This window comes from Ostrea edulis, chromosome 1, assembly GCF_947568905.1.
Source record: "Ostrea edulis chromosome 1, xbOstEdul1.1, whole genome shotgun sequence".
Lineage (NCBI taxonomy): Eukaryota > Metazoa > Mollusca > Bivalvia > Ostreida > Ostreidae > Ostrea > Ostrea edulis.
In genome coordinates, this window is record NC_079164.1 from 56,306,587 (window position 1) to 56,334,086 (window position 27,500).

The following is a 27,500-nucleotide window of genomic DNA, read 5'->3' on the forward strand; positions in this document are numbered from 1 at the left end:
AAAAATTTGTCATTTTGGGGCTGTTTTTGCCCTGCCCCATAGATCCAGGGGTGCAGGAATCCTGAAATTTACGATTTATGTTCCTTTTGTTCCAAATATGTTTCATACCAAATTTAAAAAGAATTGGAATGATAGTTATCAAGAAGTTAAAAATGTTTATTGTTCACACATTTAATAACTGACCATTTTGGCCCCACCCTGATACCAAAACCCCTACCCTTGGGATCATCAAATTACAATTCTGGTAAAGGACTACCTGCTAGTTCTTCCTAAATATCTATTTACTTTCAATTTAGTATCAATAGCATTAAAGAAGATGTAATTTAAGTGTTTTCCACATAAACACTATGTAACAAGTTTGACAAAATTCATGCTATTTTTCACTTCATTTAAAAAATTTGATTTTGAAATTTTTCAAAAAATCCTCTTTTTTCTTCTTCAGTAAAACTGGTGTCACTTGACCTTGCTCCTAGTTTGTATGTTCCAACATCGTCTCATCATTTACGATGATCTCATGTTTCTATCAGTCCTGGTTCGAAAGTTATACAAGTTTTTATAATCAAGGTCAAAGGTCACCGGGGATACTAGTTTGTAGGTCACTACACCCTTTTATCATTTATGAAGATTCCATGCCTCTATCAGTTCTAGTTCTAAAGTTATATCAGACTTATGTTTAAGGTCAGAGGTCAAGGTCACTGGAGTTACTTGACCTTGATACCAATTTGTAGATCACATCATCCTTTTATTTCTGATTCCATCTCTTTATCAGACCTAGTTCTTAAGTAATACAAAGTTTATGATCTAAGGTCAGAGGTCAAGGTCACTGGAATCACCTGACCTTGAAACTAGTTTGTAGATCTTATCATCCATTTATCATTTCTGAAGGTTCCTTGTCTCTATTAATTCCAGTTCTAAAATTATGAGTTTGTATGTTTAAGGTCAGAGGTCAAGGTCACTGAAGTCAATTGACCTTGATACTGATTTGTAAATCTCATCATCTTAACATCATTTCAGAAGATCCCATATCTCTATCAGACCTGGTTTTTAAGTAGTACCAATTTTATGTTCTAAGGTCAAGGTCACTGGAGTTACTTGACCTTGACACAAGTTTGTAGGTCCTATCATCCTCTTGACATTTCAGAAGATTCAATGTCGCGCAATTAGTCCCGGTTTTAGAGTTATATCAGATTTTTGTTCATGGTCAGAGGTCAAAGTCACTGGAGTTACTTGACCTTGATATTAATTTGTAGGCCCTGTCATTATATATTCATTTCTGAAGACCCCAGGGCTCTATCATATTTGTCAAGTTATATCTGTTGAATTTTGGAATTAATTTCCCCCCCCCCCCCCCATACAGTTCTATGTTAAACACAACCCCCATTTGATCCCCCCAAAATGTACCCTAACCCCCTTCAATCTGAAAATAAAATCATTTCTGCACATCTAGATACATTGGCCTATCATATCCTTGAATATCTATTACTTTCATCAACTGGTTACAGAGAACGGTGATGGACAGTTTTAGGCGTGAGAAAGAAGTGGAAGAAGACGAAGAAGAAGCGGAAGAATAATAAGAACTGAACAAAAACAACAAGTCTCCAAACTTTATTTGGGAGACTTAAATATTAAAGTCCCATCTAGAATATTTCTGAAGATATCTAATACGTTACATTTTCTTAAAAGTAGGTCAAATTTCAAGGTCACAAGGTTAAAGGTTATAGTATGAAATAAAAGGTCAAACTTCACAAAATGTTAACATCCTGCCATAAAACTATATGCAAAATATAAAAGCCCCACCTAAAATAGTTCCGAATATATTTAACAGGTTATGTTTTCTTAAAAGTAAGTCAAACTCCAAGTTCAAGGTCACAAGATGATGATATCGAATGAAAAGTCTTGCCATAAGAAATAAATATACAAGATATGAAAGATCTACCTGAAATAGTTCAGGACATATTGTATCGGTCAGACTTTTATTAAAAGTAGGTCAAACTTCAAGGTCACGAAACCTCACATTGCATCGCATGAAAGGTATTTCATAAGAATGTACATACAAAACTTGAAAGTTCTAGATTTAATCTGTACTATATCAGGAAGCTTTCATGTAAATTTCAACTTTTCTGGCCCAGTGGTTCTTAGAGAAGATTTTTAAATGACCCCACCCTATTTTTGCAATTATCTCCCCTTTGAAGGGGGCATGGCCCGTCATTTGAAAAAAAAACTTGAATCCCCTTCACCCAAGGATGCTTTGTGCCGAGTTTGGTTGAAATTGGCCCAGTGGTTCTGGAGAAGATAAAAATGTGAAAAGTTTACGCAGACAGACAACGGACAAATTTTGATCAGAAAAGCTCACTTGTGCCTTCGGCTCAGGTGAGCTAAAACAGCTGCTTTTAAGGGGAACAGGTTTTCCAGGGGGACTGATAAGTAGTTTCACTGTATTGATTGATTGATTGTATCTTGCTTAACATCTCTATTGAGAATTTTTCACTCATATGGAGACGTCACCAAGACCGGTGAAGGGCTTCAAATTTAGGCCTTTCCTTGGCGCTTACGGCCATTGAGCAGTGAGGGTTCTTTAGCGTGCCACACCTACTGTGACATGGGGCATCCGATTTTAAGATCATCTCCGAGGACCCATAACATTCACACCTATACCAAGCTTTTTGCGATGGAACTGTCACTACCTGTTTTAACGACTTAGATCTGTCACGGCCGGGATTTGAATCCCGGCCTTCCGCATGCGGGGCGAACGCTCTAACCTCTTGGCCACCGCAGCGGTCTCACTGTATTGAATTCTATCCTTTCTGTCTTCATATCTTCATATATACATATGACTATGATATTTTTTTTAAAAAGCAGATGTATATGGGGGAGCCTATAGAATTGATAAAGTGCCCACATGGCCCCCAGATCTAGGAACAAAGTTTGCTCTCGAGATTGGTCAAGTGATTCTTGAGAAAATGAAAATGTGAAAGGTTTACGCCTGACAGACATGCAGTAATTATGGTACCCAGGAAAGATCTTGTCACAAGGAATACACATGTAAAAATTTAATATGAAAGCCCATTGACAAAGCATTTAAAATGTATGGCCTAGGTTCAAGTTGGTCAAAAGTTGGTCTATAACTTCAAATTCACAAAGTCAAATTTTTTGGTACCTAAAGAAAGGTCTTGTAACAAGGAGGTCTTATCACAAGGAATACACATGTGAAATATGAAAGCCCGATCACCATTCATTCAAAAGTTTTGGCCAGGGTTAAAGTTTTTGCAGAAAAACAGACCAAAACTATATGCCACTGAATTCCAATTATGGGGGCATAAAAAAGCTCATTTGAGTTACTCTATAAACCATTTTTCTGTTACAAAGAAAAGCCTTTAGGTTTGACAGAAAATTTCCAATGACTAACAAATGACCCATACTGAAAAATATTAGTTAAGTAACTTGCCATTTCCATCTTTGTCAAATATAGATATCCCTGAATCTTGAAGTAAAGCTTCCTGCATCCATCCAGGGGGGTATCCAAGCTGTCTCATGTGATAAATGTATAGTGGTATTTCTTTTGAGGAGATGTCTAATGCCTTCTGTAGATCATGACTATTGAACAGAATACAAAATCACATGAAATATCAGTACATACATATCATGTCTGTATACTTCACATGCAAGTGCTAATCACAATAGATACAAAATTGTTCTCATTTAATTGAAGAATCATATAAATACAGCATTTCCCTTCAAGAGTGGATTTTACACAGAAATAGCATATCTTCAAAATGCAAGTTTGGGGCTTCCATGATAGACTAAGAAGCAGAAAAGTTCCTTTAAATCTAATTAAATGTCTGATAACTCAGTATATTTATCAAACAAGAAAGCAATGCAAAACTTGCTTTAGAAATATCAAATTACACTTGCAAAATTAATAAGTAACAAGAGGCCCATGGGCCACATTGCTCACCTCAGCTACATTGGCCCTGTCGTTGTTCAAGGTCACAAGGACAAACACCAAAGTATAGCAAGGTCTCACCATAAAGAATTTATACCATATTCATCCAATTGAGTGCCCTGGGCCCTTAGAAAATTGGAGGGGTAGGGGGCGGTTATTTAGTACTCTATGCTGAAATATTCCCATTAAAGTTGAATATTGAATTGAATAAATTTGAAAAATGTTTTAAATAATGAATATCAAATTGCACATAAATTTTATTACATTTCTTTTAACACTAATAATTAATCCATTATGTCTATATTTCAATTGTCAGTTGTAATGCAGAAAAATATACCGTAGTTGCTATTACTTTCACTTCCGTTTGTGTCATACCACGTACGATTTACTAAACTTTCTGTTTCACTTTGGCAGTACAGCTTATGGCTGAGTACGAATATAGTTCTTGTATTAGGGGATTTCATGTTTACAGAGATATCTGAGATCCATTCCAGGGAGAAACTCTCGAAACAAAAAGAGAAATCAACAATCCTATAGATAAATATGCGATTGCTGTTGTAAAGGATGGTGCAGTAGTTGGACACGTGCCTTGAAAAATATGTATAGTTGTAGCATTCTTTTTAAAACAAGGGGGAACTTTGAAATGCAATGTAAATGGAAACTATCGGTACTCCGAAGATACCGGTATTGGTGGACTAGAGATACCATGTATTATGATATTTAGCGTGGAATCAAGATTGCTAGAAAGATTAAAATCTCTTACTATCAGAAATGTGAGTAATAAGTACTGTATTTCAAAGGGGGGCCCTTAATTTTTGAGAGTTGAAAAAAGTCCCAGGGGGTGCTTATAGGGGTAATAGGATGAATACGATATACAAAATATGAAAGCCCTACCTTAAATAGTTCAGGTTTTTTTTTTAAAAGTAGGTCAAACTCCAAGGTCAAACACCATTGTGATTGATTGAATATTGTTTAACGCCCCTCTCGAGAATATTTCACTCATATGGAGACATCACCACTGCTGGTGAAGGGCTGCAAAATTTCGGCCTATACTCGCGCGCTTATGGCCTTTGAGCAGGAAGGGATCTTTATTGTGCCACACCAAATGTGACACGGGACCTCGGTTTTTGTGGTCTCATCCGAATGACCGCCCCATTTAGTCGCCTTCTACGACATGAAAGGGGTACTAAGGACCTATTCTAACCCGGATACCCATGGTCACAAGGTCTTGCTATAAAGAATCTATATAACAAGGGGTGTTCTGCCACTGGTACATAATACACCCGCGAAAAGCTAATATAGAGTGTTTTTCTTACACCATGATTTGTAGAACTTGGCTTCAGGTAGTATCAGCAATCATCAGGGTGTGACATACTTTCTTAATTTGCATCGTAAAAACAGACAAATCTTGTATTGTCTAAGTAATATTTTCACTTGGCATAAGGTGCATGTATACCAAGTTTGATGGTCCTACCCCAACAATTTGGTCTGTATCCTGCTACTATGACATTGACCTGAGAAATGATAGACATCCTCCACTTGGCATAAGGTGTATGTGTAACAAGTTTGGCGGTCCTAGCCCCAAGAGTTTGGTCTGTATACTGCCTACAATGCTTTCCTTCTAAGTGATACTGCGACCTTGAAAAATAATAGGCATCTTCCTCTCATCATGGTGATTAAATGTACCAAGTTGTAATATCCTGGATCTTACGGTTCGGTTTGCATCCTGCCTACAAGATTTTCCTACTAGGTGATACTACAACCTTGACCTTTGACCTTAAAAAACAATAGGCTTCCTCCACTTGGCACGAGTAGTATGTGTACTGAGTTTGGCAGTCCTAGCCCTAATAGTTCAGTTTGTATTCTGTCTATAAGGTTTACCTATTAACTGATACTATGACCTCGACCTTGAAAAATAATAAGCATCTTCCTCTCATCAGTCCCGTGGGGATCCAGGTTAAAATAGGTCCTCAGTACCCCTTGCTGCCTGTGACTAAATGGGGCAGTCCTTTGGATGAGACCGCAAAAACCAAGGTCCCGTGTCACAGCAGGTGTGGCACGATAAAGATCCCTCCCTGCTCAAAGGCCATAAGCACCGAGCATAGGCCGAAATTTTGCAGCCCTTTACCGGCAATGGTGACGTCTCCATATGAGTGAAATATTCTCGAGAGGGACGTTCAAGAATATTCAATCAATCAATCCTCTCATAATGGGGATCAAATGTACCAAGTTGCAATATCTTACAGCTTATAGTTTGGTCTGTATCCTTCCTACAAGGATGTTCTACTAAGTGATGCTGCGACCTTGACCTTGAAAAACACTAGGCATCTTCCTCTCATCATGGTGATCAAATGTACCAAGTTGCAATATCCTGGAGCTTATGGTTCAGTTTGTATCCTGCCTACAAGATTTTCCTACTAAGTAATACTACCACCTTGACCTTTGACCTTGAAAAACAATAGGCATCTTCCTCTCATCATGGTGATCAAATGTACTAAGTTGTAAAATTCTGGAGCTTACGGTTCGGTTTGTATCCTGCCCACAAGGTCCGGACAGACAGACCCAAACCATAATATGTCCCGTCGAATAAAAAATATGAAAGCCCTACCTAAAATAGTTCAGACCACAGGATATGTTTTCTTAAAAGTATATCTAACTCAGAGTTCAAGATCACAAGGTCAAAGGACATGATATGAAATGTGATGCCATCAGAAATTTATATACAAGACATGGAAGATCTACTTAAATTAGATCAGGACATTTTAATAGGTCAGGCGGCCGTTTCACTACCCAATCGTAGATCATAAATGTACAATTATGTTTATGATCACTTTGACGTGCACGTATTAGAGCGTTTCATGAAACCTATCGTAGTCGTAGCACTTATGACTGTGATCTACGTCTGACTGTTTAGAACTCTTTTCTGTGGTGGTAGATTTAAAATTAATCTTACTGTGGAAAGAAATATCCATTCATTATTTCCTCATGATTTTTAACATGTCCCTATCGTCTGCAGTTACCTATGGATGTTGTCAATGAAAATTTTAATGTAAAGAAAATTTCTAGAATGTTAAAAGATTGATAGGATAATTTTATTGATTTTCATGAAATTTAAAATTGAAAAAAAAGTATATAATAAATAATATAAAAGATGTATATTTTATAGAATTTTAAATCCCATGTATTGATCTGCTCAAGTGAATAAAGTTTCCATTAATAAAAAAAATTATTCAAAGGATAAAAAAACAAGAGGCCCATGGGCCACATCGCTCACCTGGCCCAAATTTAAAGATTTTCCCAACAAATTTGCATGTAAAACTTTCACTCCTATTATGGCCCCATGGGTCATACAAATTTAAATCTGCACTATGTCAGGATCGAAGCTTTCATGCAAATATTGTAAGCTCCTCACGGATGGCCTTTCATAAATGGGGAGTTACAAAATATAAATCACACTGTAAACACACAAGGGTTGTGCTCCAATCCTGGTTAAATTCAGTATTGTAAACAGAACAAGAGTTTCTCAAAGGTAGCAATAATTTATTAACACATTTCAGCAGTAACAACATCAAGTATAAAACATAAACTGGTCGGTAGTGTCTACCGTACTTTTGATCTTTTGACCCCAAAATCGATAGGGAATATCTTCATCCCATAGGTGGTCCATATGTATGATATCGTGACTGTAGGTGGGAAGGATAAAGCTTTAGAGCCCGGAAACTATATTGCTACTTCGATGTCCAGTGCACTTGATCTTTGACCTTTTGATCCCAAAATCGACAGGGAACATCATTGTTCCATGGGTAGTCCATATGTATGATATGGTGACTGGTGGAAAGGATAATGCTTTAGAGCCCAGAATTCATTGCGTCTACAGATGGACGGACAGACAGACAAACAGACAACCCGGTTCCAGTATCCCCCCCCCCCAACTTTGTCGTCAAGAGCCACACGGAAAAGACATCCTCCCTCATTTTCAAGAAAAGGATAGATTCCTCCAGGTACCAAGGAAATTGAAATGACTGAATACAGGCCATGAGAGGTGGGGCTATACTCAGCGAGTGGGGCAGGTGATGTTTGCCGAAAGTCAGTAGCTGGTGCCTCCCATCTTTCCAACCAATCCTGACGGATGGCCTAAAAATAATCTTCCTCGTTGCTTCCAGGAGGATCGCCTTTAGTCTGGTAGAAGCTCTGGTCTGCTTTTCCCATAGGCTTTGTCTCTTACGGGTTCCATATTTAAGGAATTCCAACATTGCTTCATCCTGAGAAGTTTGGGAGATACCATTAGCAATATCCCGAATGGACTGATACAGATAGACTCTGCTTTTAACCTGTGGTTTATTGATTTTCTTTGGTGATAGATTGGGAGTACCAGGCAATGCTAAAGAGTTAAATTCATCTAAAATAGTGGCCCTGTCCAAAATTTCTCCACCATCTGGTTTACTACTCTTAAGCGACAGCGCAGTAAACTCCAATTCCAGCAACTTCCTGTCCTGTGAAATTGAGGAGAATCCTTTGGGTGGCCATGAAAAACTTAAAGTTCCACTCTTCAATATCAGCTTTCCTCCTTCTCCACTGTCTTCTTGCAGGAGGAAGCACTGGCATGCACCCTCTTGCTAGGAGGTTCCTTGCTCTCTCTGTCAGGGATCCAAGACTTGAGGGTGGTGATGAAGTCTTGGACTGTGGTTTCTTGGCTTCTTCAGGCTGTGAAGGAGATCTGCAAGGGACAGCAGAGGCCTCAACACTTAGTGGCAAAAATGGTGCAGCATTTGATTTGGGAGGAACCTGCACAACTGATTCCACTTACTTCTTAGGCTGTGGTTCATAGTTATGGGTAGAGAGGGCCGGTGGTTCTACAACTGTAGTTGAAGGTTCATAGGTGGGGGTTTTCAGCATGGTATCTATAGGCCTGGAGATCCTGTGTCAAAGTCAGATTCTGCATATAATTCAATTTCAGGAACTGGAGATCCAGGCATCTTAGGCATGTTGTAGACAGACACACCAGTCACATATTTTATGTCGACCCCAAGTGCAAAAGCTAGATGTTTTGCCTTTGACCGCCACCCATCCAACAATTCAAATGATCTGAGGAAGGCAGTGTAGAAGGCTTCTGCAACGCCATCTTCCTTGTCAAGCTTGCTTTACACCTTGCATCAAATAAATGGTGTCGTCAAGAGCCACACGCAAAAGACATCCCTCATCTTCAAGGAAAGCATAGATCCCTCCAGGTACCAAGGATTGTATATTGTTTAACGTCCCTCTCGAGAATATTTCACTCATGTGGAGACGTCACCACTGCCTGTGAAGGGCTGCAAAATTTAGACCTATGCTTGGCACTTATGGCCTTCGAGCAGGGAGGGATCTTTATCGTGCCACACCTGCTGTGACACAGGACCTCGGTTTTTGCGGTCTCATCCGAAGGACCACCCCATTTAGTCGCCTTTTACGACAAGCAAGGGGTACTGAGGACCTATTCTAACCCGGATCCCCACGGGATGGTACCAAGGAAATTGAATTGACTGAATACAGGCCATGAAAGGTGGGACTATACTTAGCGAGTGGGGCAGGTGATGTTTACCGAAAGCTGGTGCTTCCCATCCTTCCAACCAATCCTGGTGGGTCTTCCATGGCCTAAAAGTAATCTTCCTCATTGCTTCCAGGAGGATCGCCCTTGGTCTGGTAGAAGCTCTGGTCTGCTTTTCCATGGGCTCTACAATTGCACGATAATGGACATGTCAGGATGATAGGAAATCCAGAAGACATTGTTTTCTGAGAATAATTTTTCAACTGGCACATTAACTCCTGCTGCAGCATCCTTATGGTGCTTTGTCACGTGTAACTTGAGATCTCCTGCACATATATGCATATATAACATCTTTTTCCAAGCAGAAAGGGTAGATAATCTTTAGTGCTCTGTGTGGTGCCGGGGAGAAGTGATCCTTCAGCTTCTGCCGACTATCAAAGGTTCGACTGCATTGCCGTCCATCAACCTCAAGATGACACTGGAATGACATTCTATAAGGACAAAATTTGACTATAATTTTAAGGATAGGTATGGCATTGGCCAAAATTGGTCAGTTCAGTTATGGAACTGGATAAACAAAATTCTAATGGCAAGTTTCTCCACTATAGTTACTTTTGGCAATATTTATATGATAACACAAACACAGTATCTCTCAAGGGACATAACCAACATACAGGGAATAAAAACCTGGGCATGGATTTGTAACTATTGGATGTAAATGGAGAAGCACAGGGTATTGGAATATTAGACACCACTGACAATGGTAATAAGAAACAACAAAAAGGCTCATCAATGACTTAAATGGTTTTATTTTGATACGTATCATAAGATGTGATGCAGACAACACACAAACACAAATCAGAATCTCAGCAACTTCCATTGTTGCCTACCTCAACATCCTAAGGCTGTCTACTAGGTGATCACCCTGTCACATATATCAGGTAGCCATATAACTACCACATATGGTTATACCATGAGATGTAGTGGCCATTTACATCTCTGTATCAACCACGGTGAGGGCCATATACTGCGCACATCCGTCCCTCCCAACACTGTGTCAATGAACAATGTGGGTCTTAGACTGTGCACGTCCATTCCATCCCTACACCGGCTCAAGGATAAACAAATTAAATAGGTAAAAACATGGATATCTGCATCATAAAAACTTGCATCTGTAGTTTTTTTTATTTTATTTCGTGTACCATTTTGGTGGGTGTTATCCTTTATATGGGAGTAGTCTATCAATGTGGTATACTTTGCCCCTCTGCTTTTGAGATCTCTTGACTAGGAATGTGATGTCGTCTATCTTTTTTCTTATTACATATGGACATTTACATGTCAACTTGCTACATTCTCCTATTTTTCTTGATGCATCGTAAAGCCAGACAAATTGTCCTTCCTATAATTTTCTAACTTGGGCTTTGGTATCATAGTGTTTTTTCTGGTAATCTGCATTTTGCTTCAACTGTTTTCTGGCAAACTCATTATTGCTTGACACATTTTCTTGCAGCCTCTGTACATAATCATCTGCATCAGAGAATTCTTCATCACCCGATTATTTGGCCTTGGAATAATAGCTTCCATGGGCATTATTATGTTTCTACCTAACATAATTCATCTTATTTGGGGAGACGCCAGTACTAGAGTGAATAGACAATTGGTATGACATCATCATCTGTGGCAGAACATCATTCCAGTGCCTCTGGTTCTTATCGCAGTATATGGTCAGCATACTGATTAAAGTTCTGTTGAAATGCTTTACAGTGCCGTTGGCTTGAGGTCACTGACTGGTAGTTCTTGTTTTTTCGATCCAGAATATTGACAACATGTTTTTAAACAGGTTAGATTCAAATAACTTCCCCTGATCAGAATGGAATTGAAGGGGGGTACCAAACCAACAAATAAAGTCATTTACAAGGACTTTTGCTATCGTGCTTGATTCTTGGTCTGGTATGGCAAATGCCTCAGTCCATTTACTAAAGCAGTCACATATCACTAAAATGTACTTATTCAGTGTTTGAAATTGACCATACACGGACAGACCGAGTCTATGTCAAATGATACTGGTCTATGCCAATTGTAATTGAGATAGACCAAATGGTCTTTACCAATTTTCTAACTAGGTTTAAAGCAATAAAGTTATCCCAAAGGACCCTGCATGGTCAGTCAATGTCTGATAAACATTTTGAGGAAAGGAGGATTTTGTTATGGAAATGGAAAGAAAATATGCTTTCTAAGTACATTAGAAGTAAATGAAAATGTTTTAAATTTGTGTTATTTTTTTTTCCCAATGTTGCGGTCTATGCCAATTCGATGAGGTCTATGTCATCTTATTTTGGCATAGACTTGCGGTCTAGACCAAGTTTTCTATCAAAATCGAACACTGCTTATTGCCATTCTCAGCAAGAGGAAGTGGGCCAAGGATATCAATGGCTACCCGTTACATAGGTTCTCCAACTAAATATTGATGTAAAAGAGCTCTATTGGAAGACCTAGAGGGTCAAGTAGGAACAATAAGTTGAAGATAATCCATTCGACCATCATCGTGAATGAAACGTTGGTAAAGTACTCCATGCAACACCTTCAATCTATCCCACATCCTCCAAATGGTTTTCAACATCCTGGATCCATGTGAGACTTTATTCCAGGCTGGTCTAGATTCATTGGCCTGTTTTGCCACAAGTAATGGTGCAATTTCCTTGTCATCCAGTTGCGACTGATGGATTGAATCAACCTGCCAACCATCCAGGCCTAATCCACTATGAGGGGAGATCATATTATTTAATGTATTACTTCTGGTTACTGCACATACTTGTATTTCAGGAGCAACCTCATTTGTTTCATCTTCGCTGTCACTTTGCAAATTTTTTTGCTCTTGTCGTTCACATGACCGGCATGGCCTTCTAGATAAAGCATCTGCATTTGAGTGCTTCCTCCCAGCTCTATCAGTAACTGTTAAATTGTAGGTTTCATTTTTTTGTAACCATCTGGCTGTTCGGCCACTTGGATTTTTCAAATTTTTCACCAAACTTATAGCTGTATTATCAGTGCGCAAGAGGACTTTCTGACCATATAAATAAGAATGAAAAGTCTTGAGGGCAATAACTACTGCTAGCAGTTCCTTCCGGGTCACACAATATTGTTGTTCATTGTTTTACTCATGTATGCTATCACTCTCTCTGTACCCTCCTGGACTTGTGACAGTACACCACCAACAGCTTTGTCGCTTGCATTGGGTGTATCTAAGATGAAACCGATGTCTGGTAAAGGATAAGACAATATTGGACATTCTGTTAATTTTTGTTTCAGCAACTCAAAAGAGCTCTGGTACTCAACAGACCATTGGAATTTGACAGCCTTTTCACATATACTATGGAGTGGCTTTGCAATCTGGGCAAATCCTTAGACAAACCTCCTACAAGTGACTCTTGATAACTCGAAGTTCAAGGGACCTTGATAAAACTTCGAGAAATCGAGAGTTCGAAATTCGGAAATTGAAGGTCCGCCGGTATGGTTCAAATTTTACAGTAACCGAAAATGTTTACCAACAAGATCATATGATATCGTTTTGATATGTTTCCTTCATATTCGTCAGGTAGCTAATTTGATTCAAAATAAAAAAAACCCTTATTTTGTATTAATAAAAACATTTCAAAGTTCATGTATTCATTTGTTCTTTAATCATGTTTAGATATAGGCATACAAAACCAAGTTCCGATGAAGCTTTACTATCGCAAACTAAACAGAGCACCATGTTATGTCGCTTAAAAAAACCCAAACCAAAAATTCTAACAAATGAGTAAAACGATGTTTTAGAGTAACTTCACACAAAGAACAAACTCGAGAAATTTAACAGTCTGTTGAATTTTAACATTATGTATAAAACCCGTTGTCACGTCAAAACAAATTCTAGATTTTATTCATAGTCGGATTATATATAATTTTACTCATCATGACACAAACCCCGGTGTAAACTGACCATGCAATTAGCCAATTATATACTCAAGTGTGTCACCTCCACAAAGTAGCACGGGCGATGTTTCAACTATGTAAACACCTAATTACCCTTCCGCTATTCAACAAAATCCAGGTAACGCCCAAGCGGAAATTATTACACGCTTGGGTAACGGTGGGTATATGCTACCACTACTTCGAGAAATCGAGAGTGAAAAACAATGAAATGTGTTTTACTGGACCCAACAAAAATCGGAACCATGATTTCACTTTGAGAGACCGAGAACTTCGAGAGATCGAAGTTCGAGCCATCAAGAGTCACCTGTATAATAAGAGCAAAGACCAAGAAAACTTCTTGTTTGTTCAGCAGAGTTTGGCAATGGCCAGTTAACTATTGTACTTATTTTCTGAGGGTCAGTAGAGACACCAGACTCGGATACTATGTGGCCTAAAAATTTAATCTCTTTTTGGAAGAATGTGCACTTAAATGGTTTCAGATTTAGGTTTGCTTTGAGAAGATGTTGAAAAATATGCTCTAACCTTTCCAGACCCTCAGTAAATGTCTTGCTTGGCGCTATGATATCATCCATGTATACAAGGCATTCCTGCCATTGCATTCCGTGTAGGACATTTTCCATGAGATGTTCAAAGGTAGAAGGCGAATTGGCTTATCCAAAGGACATGACAGTGAATTGATATAGTCCTAGGCTTGCAATTGTATTGAACACAGTTTTCTCTTTATCTTCTGGTGCCATAGCTATTTGCTAAAATCCAGAATTCAAATCCATAGAGCTAATCTACCACTTAGCTTGTGCTAAAGAATCTAAACATTCGTCAACCCTGGGAAGAGGATATGCATCGTTAATTGTGACATTATTGAGGCGGCGGTAGTCTACACAGAACCGTACTTTGCCATCTTTGGTAATGACAAGGACTATGTTGGAGGCCCTAGGACTGTTAGAAGGTTCTACAATGCCCCCATCTACAATGTATCATCTTTTGTAATTCCTCCTTCTCAATTTCTCTCTTCCCAATTGGCAACCGCCTACCTGGCTGTCGAATGGGGAAAGCTGTACCAGTATTTATTGTGTTCGGGAAGATTGGTTCGCCTAATGTCATCAGAAGATTGGGAAAATACACCTTTGTATTTAATTAACAAATTTTCTAGAGCCTCTGTTTGGTCATCAATTAAATGCACAGAGCTTCTTTCTAATAAATCAGAAAGGTACTGTTCTGTCATTATCACTAAGTGACTCTATGTGAATTGCTCTTGTGTAGTTCAGATTTTCATCTGACAGATCAGTGTATGGAACACAAGTGCCCAGTTGTTTCCTAGCATAAAGTGTTAGAGGGTTTTCGCTACTATTTAAAACATACTGACAGCTGTTCATTTTATAAGTCAATCACTCCTGGGACCAGGAAGGCATTTCCAAGATTAAATTAAGGTTCACCAAGTTGTTTGGTATGCAGGACTAGGTGCTGACAATTAATTTTCTGCACATGGTTGAAAAGGAAATCTTGACCCAAAATGCCCTCTTGATCTATGTCACAAACAGACAGACAGCAGGTGATCAGAAAAGCTCACTTGACTTTTCAGCTCAGGCGAGCTAAAAAATGAACAAGAGGTACTGTGAGCAATGCTCACTAAGAATACCCCCACCCCCTTTTACCCCAATCTCCCAAAGGGTGTTGGTAATAGGTATAAACTACCTCTTTTCTAAGTGTAAAAAACAAATGGCATGACAAACCGAACCATATTGCTACTTAGATGTCCAGTGGGCGTGACCTTTGACCTTTTGACCCCAAAATCGATAGGGAACATCTTCATCCCATGGGTAGTCCATATGTAAGATATGGTGACTGTAGGTGGAAAGGATAACGCTTTAGAGCCCGGAAACCATATTGCTACTTTGATGTCCAGTGCGCTTGACCTTTGGACCCCAAAATCGATAGGGAACATCTTCATCCCATGGGTAGTCCATATGTATGATATGGTGACTGTAGGTGGAAAGGATAACGCTTTGAGCCCGGAAACCATATTGCTACTTCGATGTCCAGTGCGCGTGACCTTTGACCTTTTGACCCCAAAATCGATAGGGAACATCTTCATCCCATGGGTAGTCCATATATATGATATGGTGACGATAGGTGGAAAGGATAACGCTTTAGAGCCCGGAAACCATTGCGTCTACAGACGGACGGACGGACAACCAGATTCCAGTATACCCCCCCCCCCCCCCCCAAAACTTGTTGCGGGGGGTATAATAAGAAAATCAACTGATAATGATCTAGAACAATACAAAGTCCTCTACCGGTTGCAAAAATTACTGAACCACAACAATATTTGAACTTCATTATGTAGATTATGATAATGGGGAAAATTGGGGAACCAAGATAGGAATGGTTGGAAATCAACCACTATTCAGGTACAAAGACTAAATCAGGAAAAAAGACAAATTCATAATTAGGTTTAGGTCTTTAACCAAGTCAATGTCCTGTGAAAAGTACGTAGGTGTAGGTCATAAATAATTTAGCTACATTGTTAATTGTATTACTATGCTAGAACTTTTAGGCCACGGTTTTTTTATTTCTTGGTTTACGGATCCGCCAACCCTAATTTCTGGGGAATCGTAAAAATATAAAATAAAATGCAAATTTCTACTTTTTTTTAATCCCGCCAATTCTACCCAACATGTCAAACCGAAAATAAAAATAAAATGCATTTTCAATTTTACGAATAGAAAATCGTGAAATGCAAACCTATTGATTTGTATTTGGTAATCACTATTCGGTTTGCGAAATATCTTTATTCCGTATTTTTAAAGACCATGTAAACGATGAGAGTAACGATACCTTTATCGTTCTTGTTGACGAAACAGATGCCAGATGGCATTTCATCACGAAAAAAACCGAATTGATAGAAATAAATATTTCTCATACAATTGGCGGTATTCTTGCTGCTAACATAACACGAAATGCAGTGCTATTTGGGTGTTTAAAGATGAGAGGAAGGTACATTTGTTAGCGACTTTACTGCGCGCTACCACATGCCTATCTTTGATGATCTTAGAATCTCATCAAAACCGGAACAGACTGTGTGACGTCAATATTATTTATTTTTGTGGTCTTGAATACAAAAGAGTTCCACATCATGGCAGCTCCTATAGATAGCAGGAATTTCAATTTTTAACTTTTTCAAATTACAGTCAAAACTGCCATAGCGACCCAGTGTATTAAGCGACTCACTGTCGTATGTGACCATAAAAAGTTCCCCCCAAGATGTTACTCTATATATTGTACCTGTATTAAACGACCACCTCTCTGACGCGACCAACGACCATGATTTTTACAACCTTTTCGTGTATTTTCACGAAATTTTGCCTCTATTTAGCGACTGTACATTTTTCGATTACAACGTGATTACTATTTTCGATTTCGGTTGAGCCGACTATTCTGGGAATTATCGCCCCTAACACTTTCGTTTTAATACGCACAGTTTGGCGATAATCTTGTTTAGTCGGCCCTATGAATAAATTATTATACCCAAGCTGTCAACATGCAGTGTCGTGTGTGGTTAATTAATAAAACCCGAATTGTTGTTTATTTAACAAAATCAAGGATCAGGGAATCAAGGTCGGTGTATTTGAAGATGTGAATTTCGACAAACTTTAAGAAGTGCCGGGTAGGCTAGATTGGAAATGAAAATCTACCACTTGTTATACCATTATGTTCAACAGAGTAAAAAATTTGCCCGATTGTGATATAAATCAGGTAAATATTGTGCTTAGGACTGAAATTTTAAACGGAGTATTCGCAGTTTTCCTGCATGAGATACTCGAGGTTTCCAGAATAATGACCGGAACTAGTGGCTCACTTCGACATGTCCCGAGTATTTGATACGTCCGAGTTCAAGAAAATTGCCTGGATTAGTTCTAAGTTTTAAAGATTTGCTGTGCATGTACAATGGATATAGTGATTTATTTAATGTTTCTCAAATTGAACTAGTTTTAATTGTAAAGGGGACCGTTACAGATGTTCCCCAAACCTCCCCCAATTAAAAAGTGATGTCCTTTTAAATCTATAGCAAAAAATCATTTTATTTTAGTCTTTAATTACATGTAGTACGTTCAATATGGTCATTTCAGTACCAAGAAATGAAAGAAAGCGTTGCACGTGCATACACGCGCACGCGTGTACGATTCCGAATTTTTGTTGATGTCGTTCAACAGGCATTTGTATCATATACCCACCGTATGAATTTCATAATGTTTCCACCAAATATAAGAAAGTTATAGCGATTTTAAAATCGTCCAATCAGAATTCGGCACACGTGCATGCACATGCTGAGCAGTAATTCTAACCACAGCAATGTGTAAGGAGTACCACGACACATTTAAACCCTTAATATCAATAGAATTTAATGAAAAACTAAAACGTTATCGTCCTTTAAAAATTGAACATTTGAAAAACGTTGCACGTGCATGCGCCTGTGGGTTGGCATTTTTTGCTACACCAATATATAGATACACATATTGTCTACATATGCTGTGAAGATCACCTTATTCGCTTCATAATTAAGATAGTTACAAACGTTTTAGTATTATCCAATCAAAATGAAGCGCACGTGCATGTGCGTACAAATTAGTAATTTTGACCATGCAAATCAGTTAAGGATCTCAATATTTACTTATGATATGAATATCAAGTCATTTCAATGAACAAGAAAAAAGTTAGACTGATTCCAAAGTTAGTGTACAAATTTTGTAATGCACGTGCACGCGCATGCGTGCAATTAAAATAACTATTATTTTTCATATCTACAAATGATATACTACAATCCTATTTAGGTTTCATATCGATCCCTTTAATATTCTGATTTTCCATTTTTTGTGCCAAAATTGCAGTGCACGTGCGCGCGTGCATGCACGTGAAGAGAAAATGACTATCACTATGCACATCTACAAACGTTATACTATCATCCTGGAAAGTTTCATATCGATCCCTTTTGTAGTTTCTGAGAACACTACCAGACAAAAAAGTACCGGAGAAAAATAATAATAACTAGACACTCATTACCGTATTTTGCCGAATATAATACACAGTGGTGTTTAATACGCACCCCCCACTTTGAGCCTAAAAGTTGGTGAAAAAACGCACTTCGGGTGTATAATACGCAGCAAAAATTTTGACCAAGCGGTAATCTTTATTTTATACTTGGTGTTAATTTTCACTTAATATTTTTGCAGAAATAATGAATTCTAAACAACGCACAATAATTTGCAAACTTTTTGAGATGAGGTCTACATCGCGGTAATCTTCAATGAGAATCTTCAGGGAAATATCAACCCGGACAAGCCTGTTCATTTCAGCAAAGCACGAGATTTTGTAGCATTAAAGTGACTCGATATTTCCTTTGTTGAAACTTAAAATCAATCAAATAGCCGATGTTATAAAAATAAAATTAAACAATTAAACTATCACTTATTTTACTGTACCCCTCTGAAAATAAATCCCACTTTTTTGCTTAATTGAAGGATATCCCTGGAAGTCCTGGGACTTCCTTGTGAAGTCCCACTTCTCCCATGTCCTAATGCAGTGGGATAATACAGGACTTCATGTTTCTGCATTTGTCCTGGAATATCCCACTTACATCAAGAGTGACTTTGCAAGAATTTCTAGGACATATTTATTACCTAAATGTCTTACAAAGTCCCACTCTCATAGCAGCAGGTTTTTCTAGGACATTCTTGTGTTTTTCAGGACTTTATTATAAAATGAAGATGAAAACATCGTCCCAGAAATTCCCTAAAAATCTCATACTTGATACATTCAAGATAATGCAAGACTTTACATTGCTTTCCAGGACTTCGTATTAAAAGTATGCAAAGAGAGAAGTCTTGCAATTACCCTCAAAATCTTACAACCAGTGAAGTCAGATTATAAAGGACTTTAATGAGGGTTACAGGACTTTTAGATATTAATTGTTACAAAATTAAATCCTTGTCATATCAAAGAAAAGATTTTACATTTCTGGATTACCTTGACATGTCATTGCTACATAGTTCAGGCTAAAAAAAAACCTATAAGAACAGTGAATGATTCGTGGATACGAACATTTATGTATACAACAACAATCATGTTATAATAACAACAATCTGAACTTGAATAAAAATCACTTTACTGTCAAATGCGCTATTGAAATCCTCAATGTCACTTGAATGACTACCATAATTTGAGTTTTGAGATGCTTCATCACAGGAGTTCAATCGGGTTTGTCATGTTTTTTTTTTTTAGGTTAGAATATTGTCCAGTGTATTATTAAGATCATTTTGATAACAGATTTCCAGTTCCTGGGCTACCTTCTTCAAAATAAAGAAGATCCCTTTTTGTGAAAGAATGTTCAAAAATTCATCAGATTCTGTGGTAGGCTTTTCCATTTCCAGAGATGACACAGCGGCATTAATGTTCGAAACTGAACTTTAAAAAATGTCTGTATCAAAAGGATTGCAATTCAGGTTCAAGTGATGATAAGTTAGAAGGATTTTCCAATGTCACGGTCGTATCACTTGAAGTACCAATGGCATATCAACTTTTGGATGTCACCACTGAAGATTGCAGTTGATGTTTTAATATTTAGTTACTGTACATTTAGGAATTCGCATGTTTACATCTTTCTTGCACAGCATTTACCTTTTGGGTTCTCAATCTCCTGCAATAATAATTAATTACAAATTATTAATGAAGAAACTTAATTTTCAAGACACTGATTAAAAATTTTATATTTAGAAAAGTTTCTTTGACACATCAATGTTTTGAGGTGCAAATAGCAATAAATTATCACTGATGGATACAATCAGCTTGCCATGCTAAATTTTGTAACCGTACTGTCCGTAGTTATTTTACGAAGCAGTAATAATTACAGAACAAGGTCAACTGATCGAAACAGAATCATAATGATGGATATCCATGATACAATGTTCTGGTGATTATACCCTTTCCATCTAGATCGAACCAGTCAATGGTTTACGTTATAAAAAAGAGTAGTTTGTTTTGATATGTTAAGCTGTAAATAGAATGATTGTATCGAGGAATTTCGAGTGGTCCAGCGATCAAGCGTGTATTTTTCCAATGCATGTAATCATTTACAAACATAAACAAAATAAGGATATGGTACTTACAGAGTGTCATCCGTTACCCCGTAGTCCTTTTTCATTCCGATGTTATTGATTTCCATTCACAAATCTTTAAATCATAAATGACTTCTTTGAAAGTTGTAACTTCCGGTGATGTCGTTTCGGTCAACTTGTACAATGTACGAAGCTTGTCGTGTTTTTTTCTTCTCCCCGTTCTAATTCGATATAAGATATATCATGTATAAAATATATCATATGTATATATATGAAGTCTTATACACTGGGTTTCCACTGGTCTATTGTATAACTTTTTACTGATCGTCTCTTGGTTACGTGTTGACCTGAGGACGAGTCAGTCAGTGTACGACCTAACGTTCACGCAAGTGATCAAAGCGCTTTTTTTTCAATGTTCCTTTCTGGGCGCGAAGTCAGGGAAATATTCGCAAGGATGGAGAACATTCAACAGAATCAGTAAGCAATCAAGCATGGAATGGATTCCAGATAGGAATATAGGATTCACCTTACACTCAGAAACTGGGGGATAGGCCTAGTTGTTCAAAATACACGGCGTTGCTGGTTAGTATTTTTACTTTTGGTTTGTAATAATTCGTCTTTTTTGGTAGTCTAGTGGAATATGTCACACCTTAACAAATTATCATCCTGTTTCCAATATTTTTATCTAGTACATGTTCTCTTTCATTGTAGCATGGACTTGAAGAGATAGTTATGAATTTAGAATATCATCAAGTGACTTTTAATAAGGCACTGTTTTCAGTGGATGAACCGACATCATGCAGTGTGACAGAAAAACACCCGTGAGACCAAAGATGGCTTAGATAAAAGGGAAGACGATGTAGAAGGTGCATATATACAAGTTCAAGACATAGATATTTTAAATTTTGCATGATGTTCATTTACAAAACCTGTTATGCAACCTCTCAAATAATTCATTATGCTATCTTTTAAGCCTCTGTACCAGAGAAAAATCCAGAGATGGTCCTCAAAGAAGTTAGAAACAAGATGAGAGACCGTCTCAAGTGTTTAGGTCTGGAGCCACCTTCCCCCACCCACGAGTCGAAGAAATAGATCTTTGAACCAGGTTACCCGTGACATCAAGATAAACAAAATTCAACTTCAGGGACAATTTGATAATACCTGTTTAAAATTTTTTTTTTTTAGCTCACCTGGGCCGAAGGTTCAAGTGAGCTTTTCTGATCAAAATTTGTTCGTTGTCTGTCGTCGGCGAAAACTTTTCACATTTTCATCTTCTCCAGAACCACTGGGTCAATTTCAACCAAACTAAGTGACACAAAGCACCCTTGGGTGAAAGGCTTTCAAGTTTGTTCAAATGAAGGGCCATGCCCCTTCAAAGGGGAGATAATCGCAAAAATACGGTGGGGTCATTCAAAAATCTTCTCAAGAACCACTGGGACAGAGAAGCTGAAATTTACATGAAAGCCTCCTAACATAGTACAGATTCAAGTTTGTTAAAACCAATGACCTGGGGGGGGGGGGGGGGGGGGGGGGGGGGGGTTGGATTGGGTCTCAATAGGGAATCAAAGTTTTACTTACAAATATACAGGGAAAATCTTTATGAAAATTGTCTTCTCAAGAAACACTTGGCCAGAAAAGCTGAGATTTACATGAAAGCTTCCCGACATAGTGTAGACTCAAGTTTGTAAAATTCACAGGGTTGTCACTAACGCAAGAATAGGATCACAGAAATTTCATTGGGGTTTGTCTGATATGGCGAGTCCCGCAGACGTGTCTCGGACTCTGAGTAAAAATCATAATTTTACTTAGAAGCCCTGATTTGTGTATTAATTAAAACTCATAGGAAAAAATCTAGGTAAAACGTTACGCTCTAATGTGAACCGAGATGATACCATCGAGGTCACAGTGTCCCAATCCAACTTGTTTGTTTAGTGCAGTCAATTAGGTGCAAATTAGAATATAATATTGAAATTTAGATACAAAGTAAAAAACATTTTGTCACTCACAGGCAGTTATTTATATATGTTTCTTTTTCTTTTTTTTTTTACAAATCAGGATCTATATTTAATTATAAATGTTTGTCTTCCGGTAGCCATTTTTATTGGAATTGAAAGTAGCGTAGTTTGTAAACTTTGGTAGATTTTACATCGTTTTACAAACAAAATTAGTACGCATCTATTTTATCACAATAATTATTTAATTAAAATTTTGTTTAATACTGAATAGGGTTCAGTAACGATGATAGAGGATTCGGGGAAGTAATTCTGTTTGCAATGGGCAATTAGTTGTATGAGACCGAGTCGTGAATGATTACTTTTAATTTCATGTGTACAAAGTGATCACTGCACTGTTATGCATGGGCTTGGCGAAAATTAACTGATTTTTGCCATTTGTTGAAGATGAAAGTAAACAGAGGTACGACATTAGCTTGTGTTCACTCGGTATAAATAAAGGTGTAGGAAAAATCTAAATGACTCTTTAATTCAACTTTCATGGGACTCGTCAAATTTTCATGGGACTCAAGCTGCTTAAAAACCATGATACCGGGACTCGTCTTCAATATTTTCTAGTGACAACCCTGAATCGTGGCCCCCAAGGGTAGGTTTTGGCCACATTATAGGGACAAAAGTTTTACATACAAGTATATGGGAAATCTTTAAATATGGACCAAGATGACTAAGATGAGCGATGTGGCCCATGGACCTCTTGTTTAATTATTTGTTTACGTAAGAAATAGTGCTTTTTAGCTCACCCCAGCCATAATTTAAATGAACTTTTCAAAGTACTTGTGTTGGAAGTTCATATAAGTATTGCTGAAATTTATGTATATGTATGTTAAATAAATTTTATTATCAGATTATCATTTTGATTCATAATTTCATTCTTAATTGCCACTTTTACAGAAAAGATATCACATATCCTGGATCTCAAGTTTTATTCCACAGTAGGGTAAGACCAAAACAGGTTAGTAGGATAAATTGGGACTTTCCAGGAGTCCTGCATCAACTCAAAAAGTAGGATTTTTAGGGAGATCCAATAAAATCCTGCAAAATCCCAGTCCTGTCTACTGGGACTTTCCAAGACATGTCCAGAATAATCCCACTTTCTCCCCTTTCAGATTGTAGGATTAAGTGAGACTTTGCAGGACTATAAAAGGCAAATTTAAGTGTTCAAATTATCCTTAAAAGTCCTGAAATGTCCCACTGCCAATACCGTCCCTCTAATTCCTTGTCAATCTCAGTTTCAAAAAAGCTGGACTTTTCAGGACAATCCTGATAAATCCTGGGATTTTGTCTCGGGACTTCCTGGGATATCCTGCTGTATTTTCAATGGGGAAATTATCCTTAAAAGTCCTGAAATGTCCCACTGCCAATACCGTCCCTCTAATTCCTTGTCAATCTCAGTTTCAAAAAAGCAGGACTTTTCAGGACAATCCTGATAAATCCTGGGATTTTGTCTCGGGACTTCCTGGGATATCCTGCTGTATTTTCAGAGGGGTAATCAACACACCATGGTAGGTACAAAGATGCAAATTATCAACTCCTCGTTAACTATGATGACTATTAAAATGTGTGAAAAAAAAATTTTGTTAGGTATTTCTTTACCCGGATGGGGTATCTAACAAAAGCAGTGTACACAACAATGGCTTCGAAAAACACACGCTTTTACGCAAGAATAGTTATTTCAAAGATTCAAATAAGTATTTCATTAAAAATTAGGCCTATATTCATAAAACTTACAGTAAACAAACTTTTAACAAGTGACAAAATTATTTTCCAACAATTCTAGCACGTGTCAAGGCATTATTGTGTACATATGCTTTCAATAATGGCGGCATGCGATGTAATGAATAGTCAGATCCAATGCAATTTGATTGGCTGTTTGTTTCATGATAATTGAATTATTTAGATATTGTAAGTATATATATCACATTTTCAGCAATTTTACGTTTCTGTAGTAATTTTCTTGAGGTCGAATTTTCTACTTAATAAATAGGTGAACGTAAAAAGGCGTACAGTATCCGAAGCCTTGGTCTTTGAGTGAAATATTACACTACTTAATCGCCGAGTTTCATCTGGAAAAAAAGGTCAAAAACCTATTGTGGTATATAATACGCACCCCTTTCTGGCACAAAAATATTCTCTAAAAAAAGTGCGTATTATATTCGGCAAAATACGGTACTAGTAATGAGTAGGTCTTCCGATAGACCACTTCCGGTAAAGAGCTTTCTATTCCTACGAAAACCATTTAAATGTATCAGAAAATGTGCCTTAACAATGAATGAGAAATGTATTATCGAATTTTTTACTCCTTTCTCGTAACTTCCGGTGACGACCGGAAGTACTATTCAGATGCGTTTTCCTATAAATGACAGCGACTCTTTACTGTCTATATTCCCTGAAAATTTCAGGTCTCTATCTGAAAGAGTTCTCAACAAAAAGAAGTAGACTAAAGAAAGAAAAAGTAATAGGTTACTACCAACCGGAAGTCAATTTTGAAAAACAAAATTATCAAAACTTTAGAAGTTGATACTTTTTATTAAGACATGTGAAAATCATATGAAAGACTTCAAATATAAGCGAGATTTATGGGGACAAACAGGCGAAAAGAAACCGGAAGTAGTTGTTTTGACTACCGACAGAGTCTATATTCTTTTGACACTTTGAAAGAGAGTTAATAAACTAGTATAGGTTTCAATTTAAAAGAAAAAGTTTGAAATTTGCGATTTTTTTCATCATTTTCGGTGACGACAGGAAGTGACGGTCGACATGTTCAACCCCCTACTGCACGCTTACAAACGGAGATTGACCATCTCTGAATTTTTGATGAACCTATCTTTTACCGTTTCCAAGAAAAATGCTGGACAAAATTCCTTTTGAGAAACAGAAAATCGGCCCTATTTTCCGACCGGAAGTGAATTTTGTAAAAACATAAAGAATTATAGCAAGGTCATTTCATAAGACATTATTCCTGAAAATTTCAAGAAAATATATCCAGCCATCTCTGAGAAATCACTCGAAGAAATCGGAAAATCTACATTTTTTTTAAATACTTCCGGTATAGACCGGAAGTGACGGACGAAAAAATTGAATGTATCTGTACAATGGACTAATGTTAGTTGATCAACTCTACAAGTTTCAAGCGTCTATCTATATTTATTATTGAGAAACTGAAAAAACAAAGTTTGAATATGTCCACCCCATATCTCACGACCGGAAGTGAATTTTACAAAAATATTTAAATTTACTCTAGACATTTATAGTGTCTATAACATATGTAAAATTCAAATCATCAACTTGTTTTATGACCGAGATTTATGGCACTGAAAAATGAGAGAATGAATAGTCTTTCTTTGATATAACCGGAAGTTGGAGATTTAACTTCCGGTGGGGTCAACATTTTTTGAGAATTAGAACGAGACCTAATAAACCGATATAGGTTTCAATTTGAAAGAAAAAAGTTTGAAATTTATGATTCATTAATCACTTCCGGTGACGACCGGAAGTGACGGACGACATTCTTAACCCCCTACTGCACACCTATAAAGTCAGATCTATTCACTCTGAAAATTTGGTGACTCTATCTTTTACCGTTTCTGAGAAAAACGCTGGACAACGAAAACAGCTAATAAGCCGTATTTGCCGACCGGAAGTGAATTTAACAAAAATATTTGACATTACTCTAGACATTTATAGTGACTATAATATATGTAAAACTCAACTCATTAACTAGTTTCATGACCGAGATTTATGGCACTGAAAAATGAGAGAATGAATAGTCTTTCTTTGATATAACCGGAAGTTGGAGATTCAACTTCCGGTGGGGTCAACATTTTTTGAGAATTAGAACGAGACCTAGTAAACCGATATAGGTTTCAATTTGAAAGAAAAAAGTTTGAAATTGATGATTTATTTAATCACTTCCGGTGACGACTGAAAGTGACGGCGACAAAAAATATTACGTGCATGCACCATAGAGAAAATAGATCTATCATCCCTGAAAGTTTCATTCGATTATCTTTAGTGGTTTTCAAGTTTACCCCCGGACAAAGTTTATTTCAAAAACCGGAAAATCGGATGTATCTCACGAACGGAAGTGAATTTTGAAAAAATGAAAAAAAGGCCTCGAGGTACCATCATTCTCTATAACCTGTGAAAGTTTCAGGAAAATCCATCCAACGGTCTCGGAGACGAAAGGGGAAAAAAAAAAAAAAATAATAATAATAATAACGAGCTATAACTGTGTTGGGATGCCAACACAAATGTCTCCGAACACCTCCCCATGTCAGAAATGCTTTTTGATGCCAGATATGCACTCAGGATCCTCAAAGAACTCTAAAAACTAAATTTGGTTGAAATCCGACGGACTTGATTTTTGGCGGCCATTTTCTTCAATGGCGGCCATTTTGAAACATTTGAAAAATGATTGGAAGGAAATACTGATGCTAGAAATGAATGGTGGACCCTCAATTTACCCCAGAACCCAAATGTTGTACAGATTTGAACACTTTCAAATATTTCGGTATATGGCTGCCATTTTGAAAATGGCGACTCAAAAAAAATGTTTGATGGTGGAAATGGACTCAGGGTCACTAAATACCCTAGAAATAGAATTTGGTTGAAATCCGACAAGCTTGAGTTTTTGACGTTTTTTGGCCGCCATCTTGAAACGGCGGCCATTTTGAAAATTTGAAAAGTTGATTGCACCCCTCCTAATGACCCTTTATTAGCTCACAAAGTTTGAAGTTGATCAGTCGAAGCATGTTCATAAAATCGGTCAGACAAATTTCTCACTAAAGAAGAGGAAAAATAAGAAGAAAAGAATAAGAATAAGAACGAGCTATAACTGTGTTGGGATGCCAACACAAATGTCTTCGAAAACTTCCCCATGTCAGAAATGCTTTTTAATGCCAGATATGCACTCAGGATTCTCAAAAAACCCTAAAAAATGA

The 27,500-nt window shown here is 37.5% G+C and overlaps 1 protein-coding gene and 2 long non-coding RNA genes across 4 annotated transcripts in view; 1 reads left to right on the forward strand and 2 right to left on the reverse strand.

The window, feature by feature from the left end:
• The window catches only part of LOC125664640 (zinc finger CCHC domain-containing protein 8-like), a 202,117-nt gene that overhangs the window by 52,191 nt on the left and 122,426 nt on the right, over positions 1-27,500 (reverse strand). For both annotated transcript variants that reach the window (XM_048897481.2, XM_048897482.2), the window contains exon 10: positions 3,446-3,594. In XM_048897481.2, the coding sequence (XP_048753438.1) occupies positions 3,446-3,594 (149 nt within the window). The remainder of the gene's footprint in view (positions 1-3,445; positions 3,595-27,500) is intronic.
• On the forward strand, positions 18,914-26,725 carry LOC130051901 (uncharacterized). Its single transcript, XR_008800162.1, has 2 exons — positions 18,914-21,414; positions 21,522-26,725. It is a non-coding gene; the product is annotated as an uncharacterized LOC130051901 (long non-coding RNA).
• LOC130051897 (uncharacterized) lies at positions 19,353-20,735 on the reverse strand. The gene is made up of 2 exons (XR_008800158.1): positions 20,600-20,735; positions 19,353-20,130 (listed from the first exon to the last, which is right to left on the reverse strand). It is a non-coding gene; the product is annotated as an uncharacterized LOC130051897 (long non-coding RNA).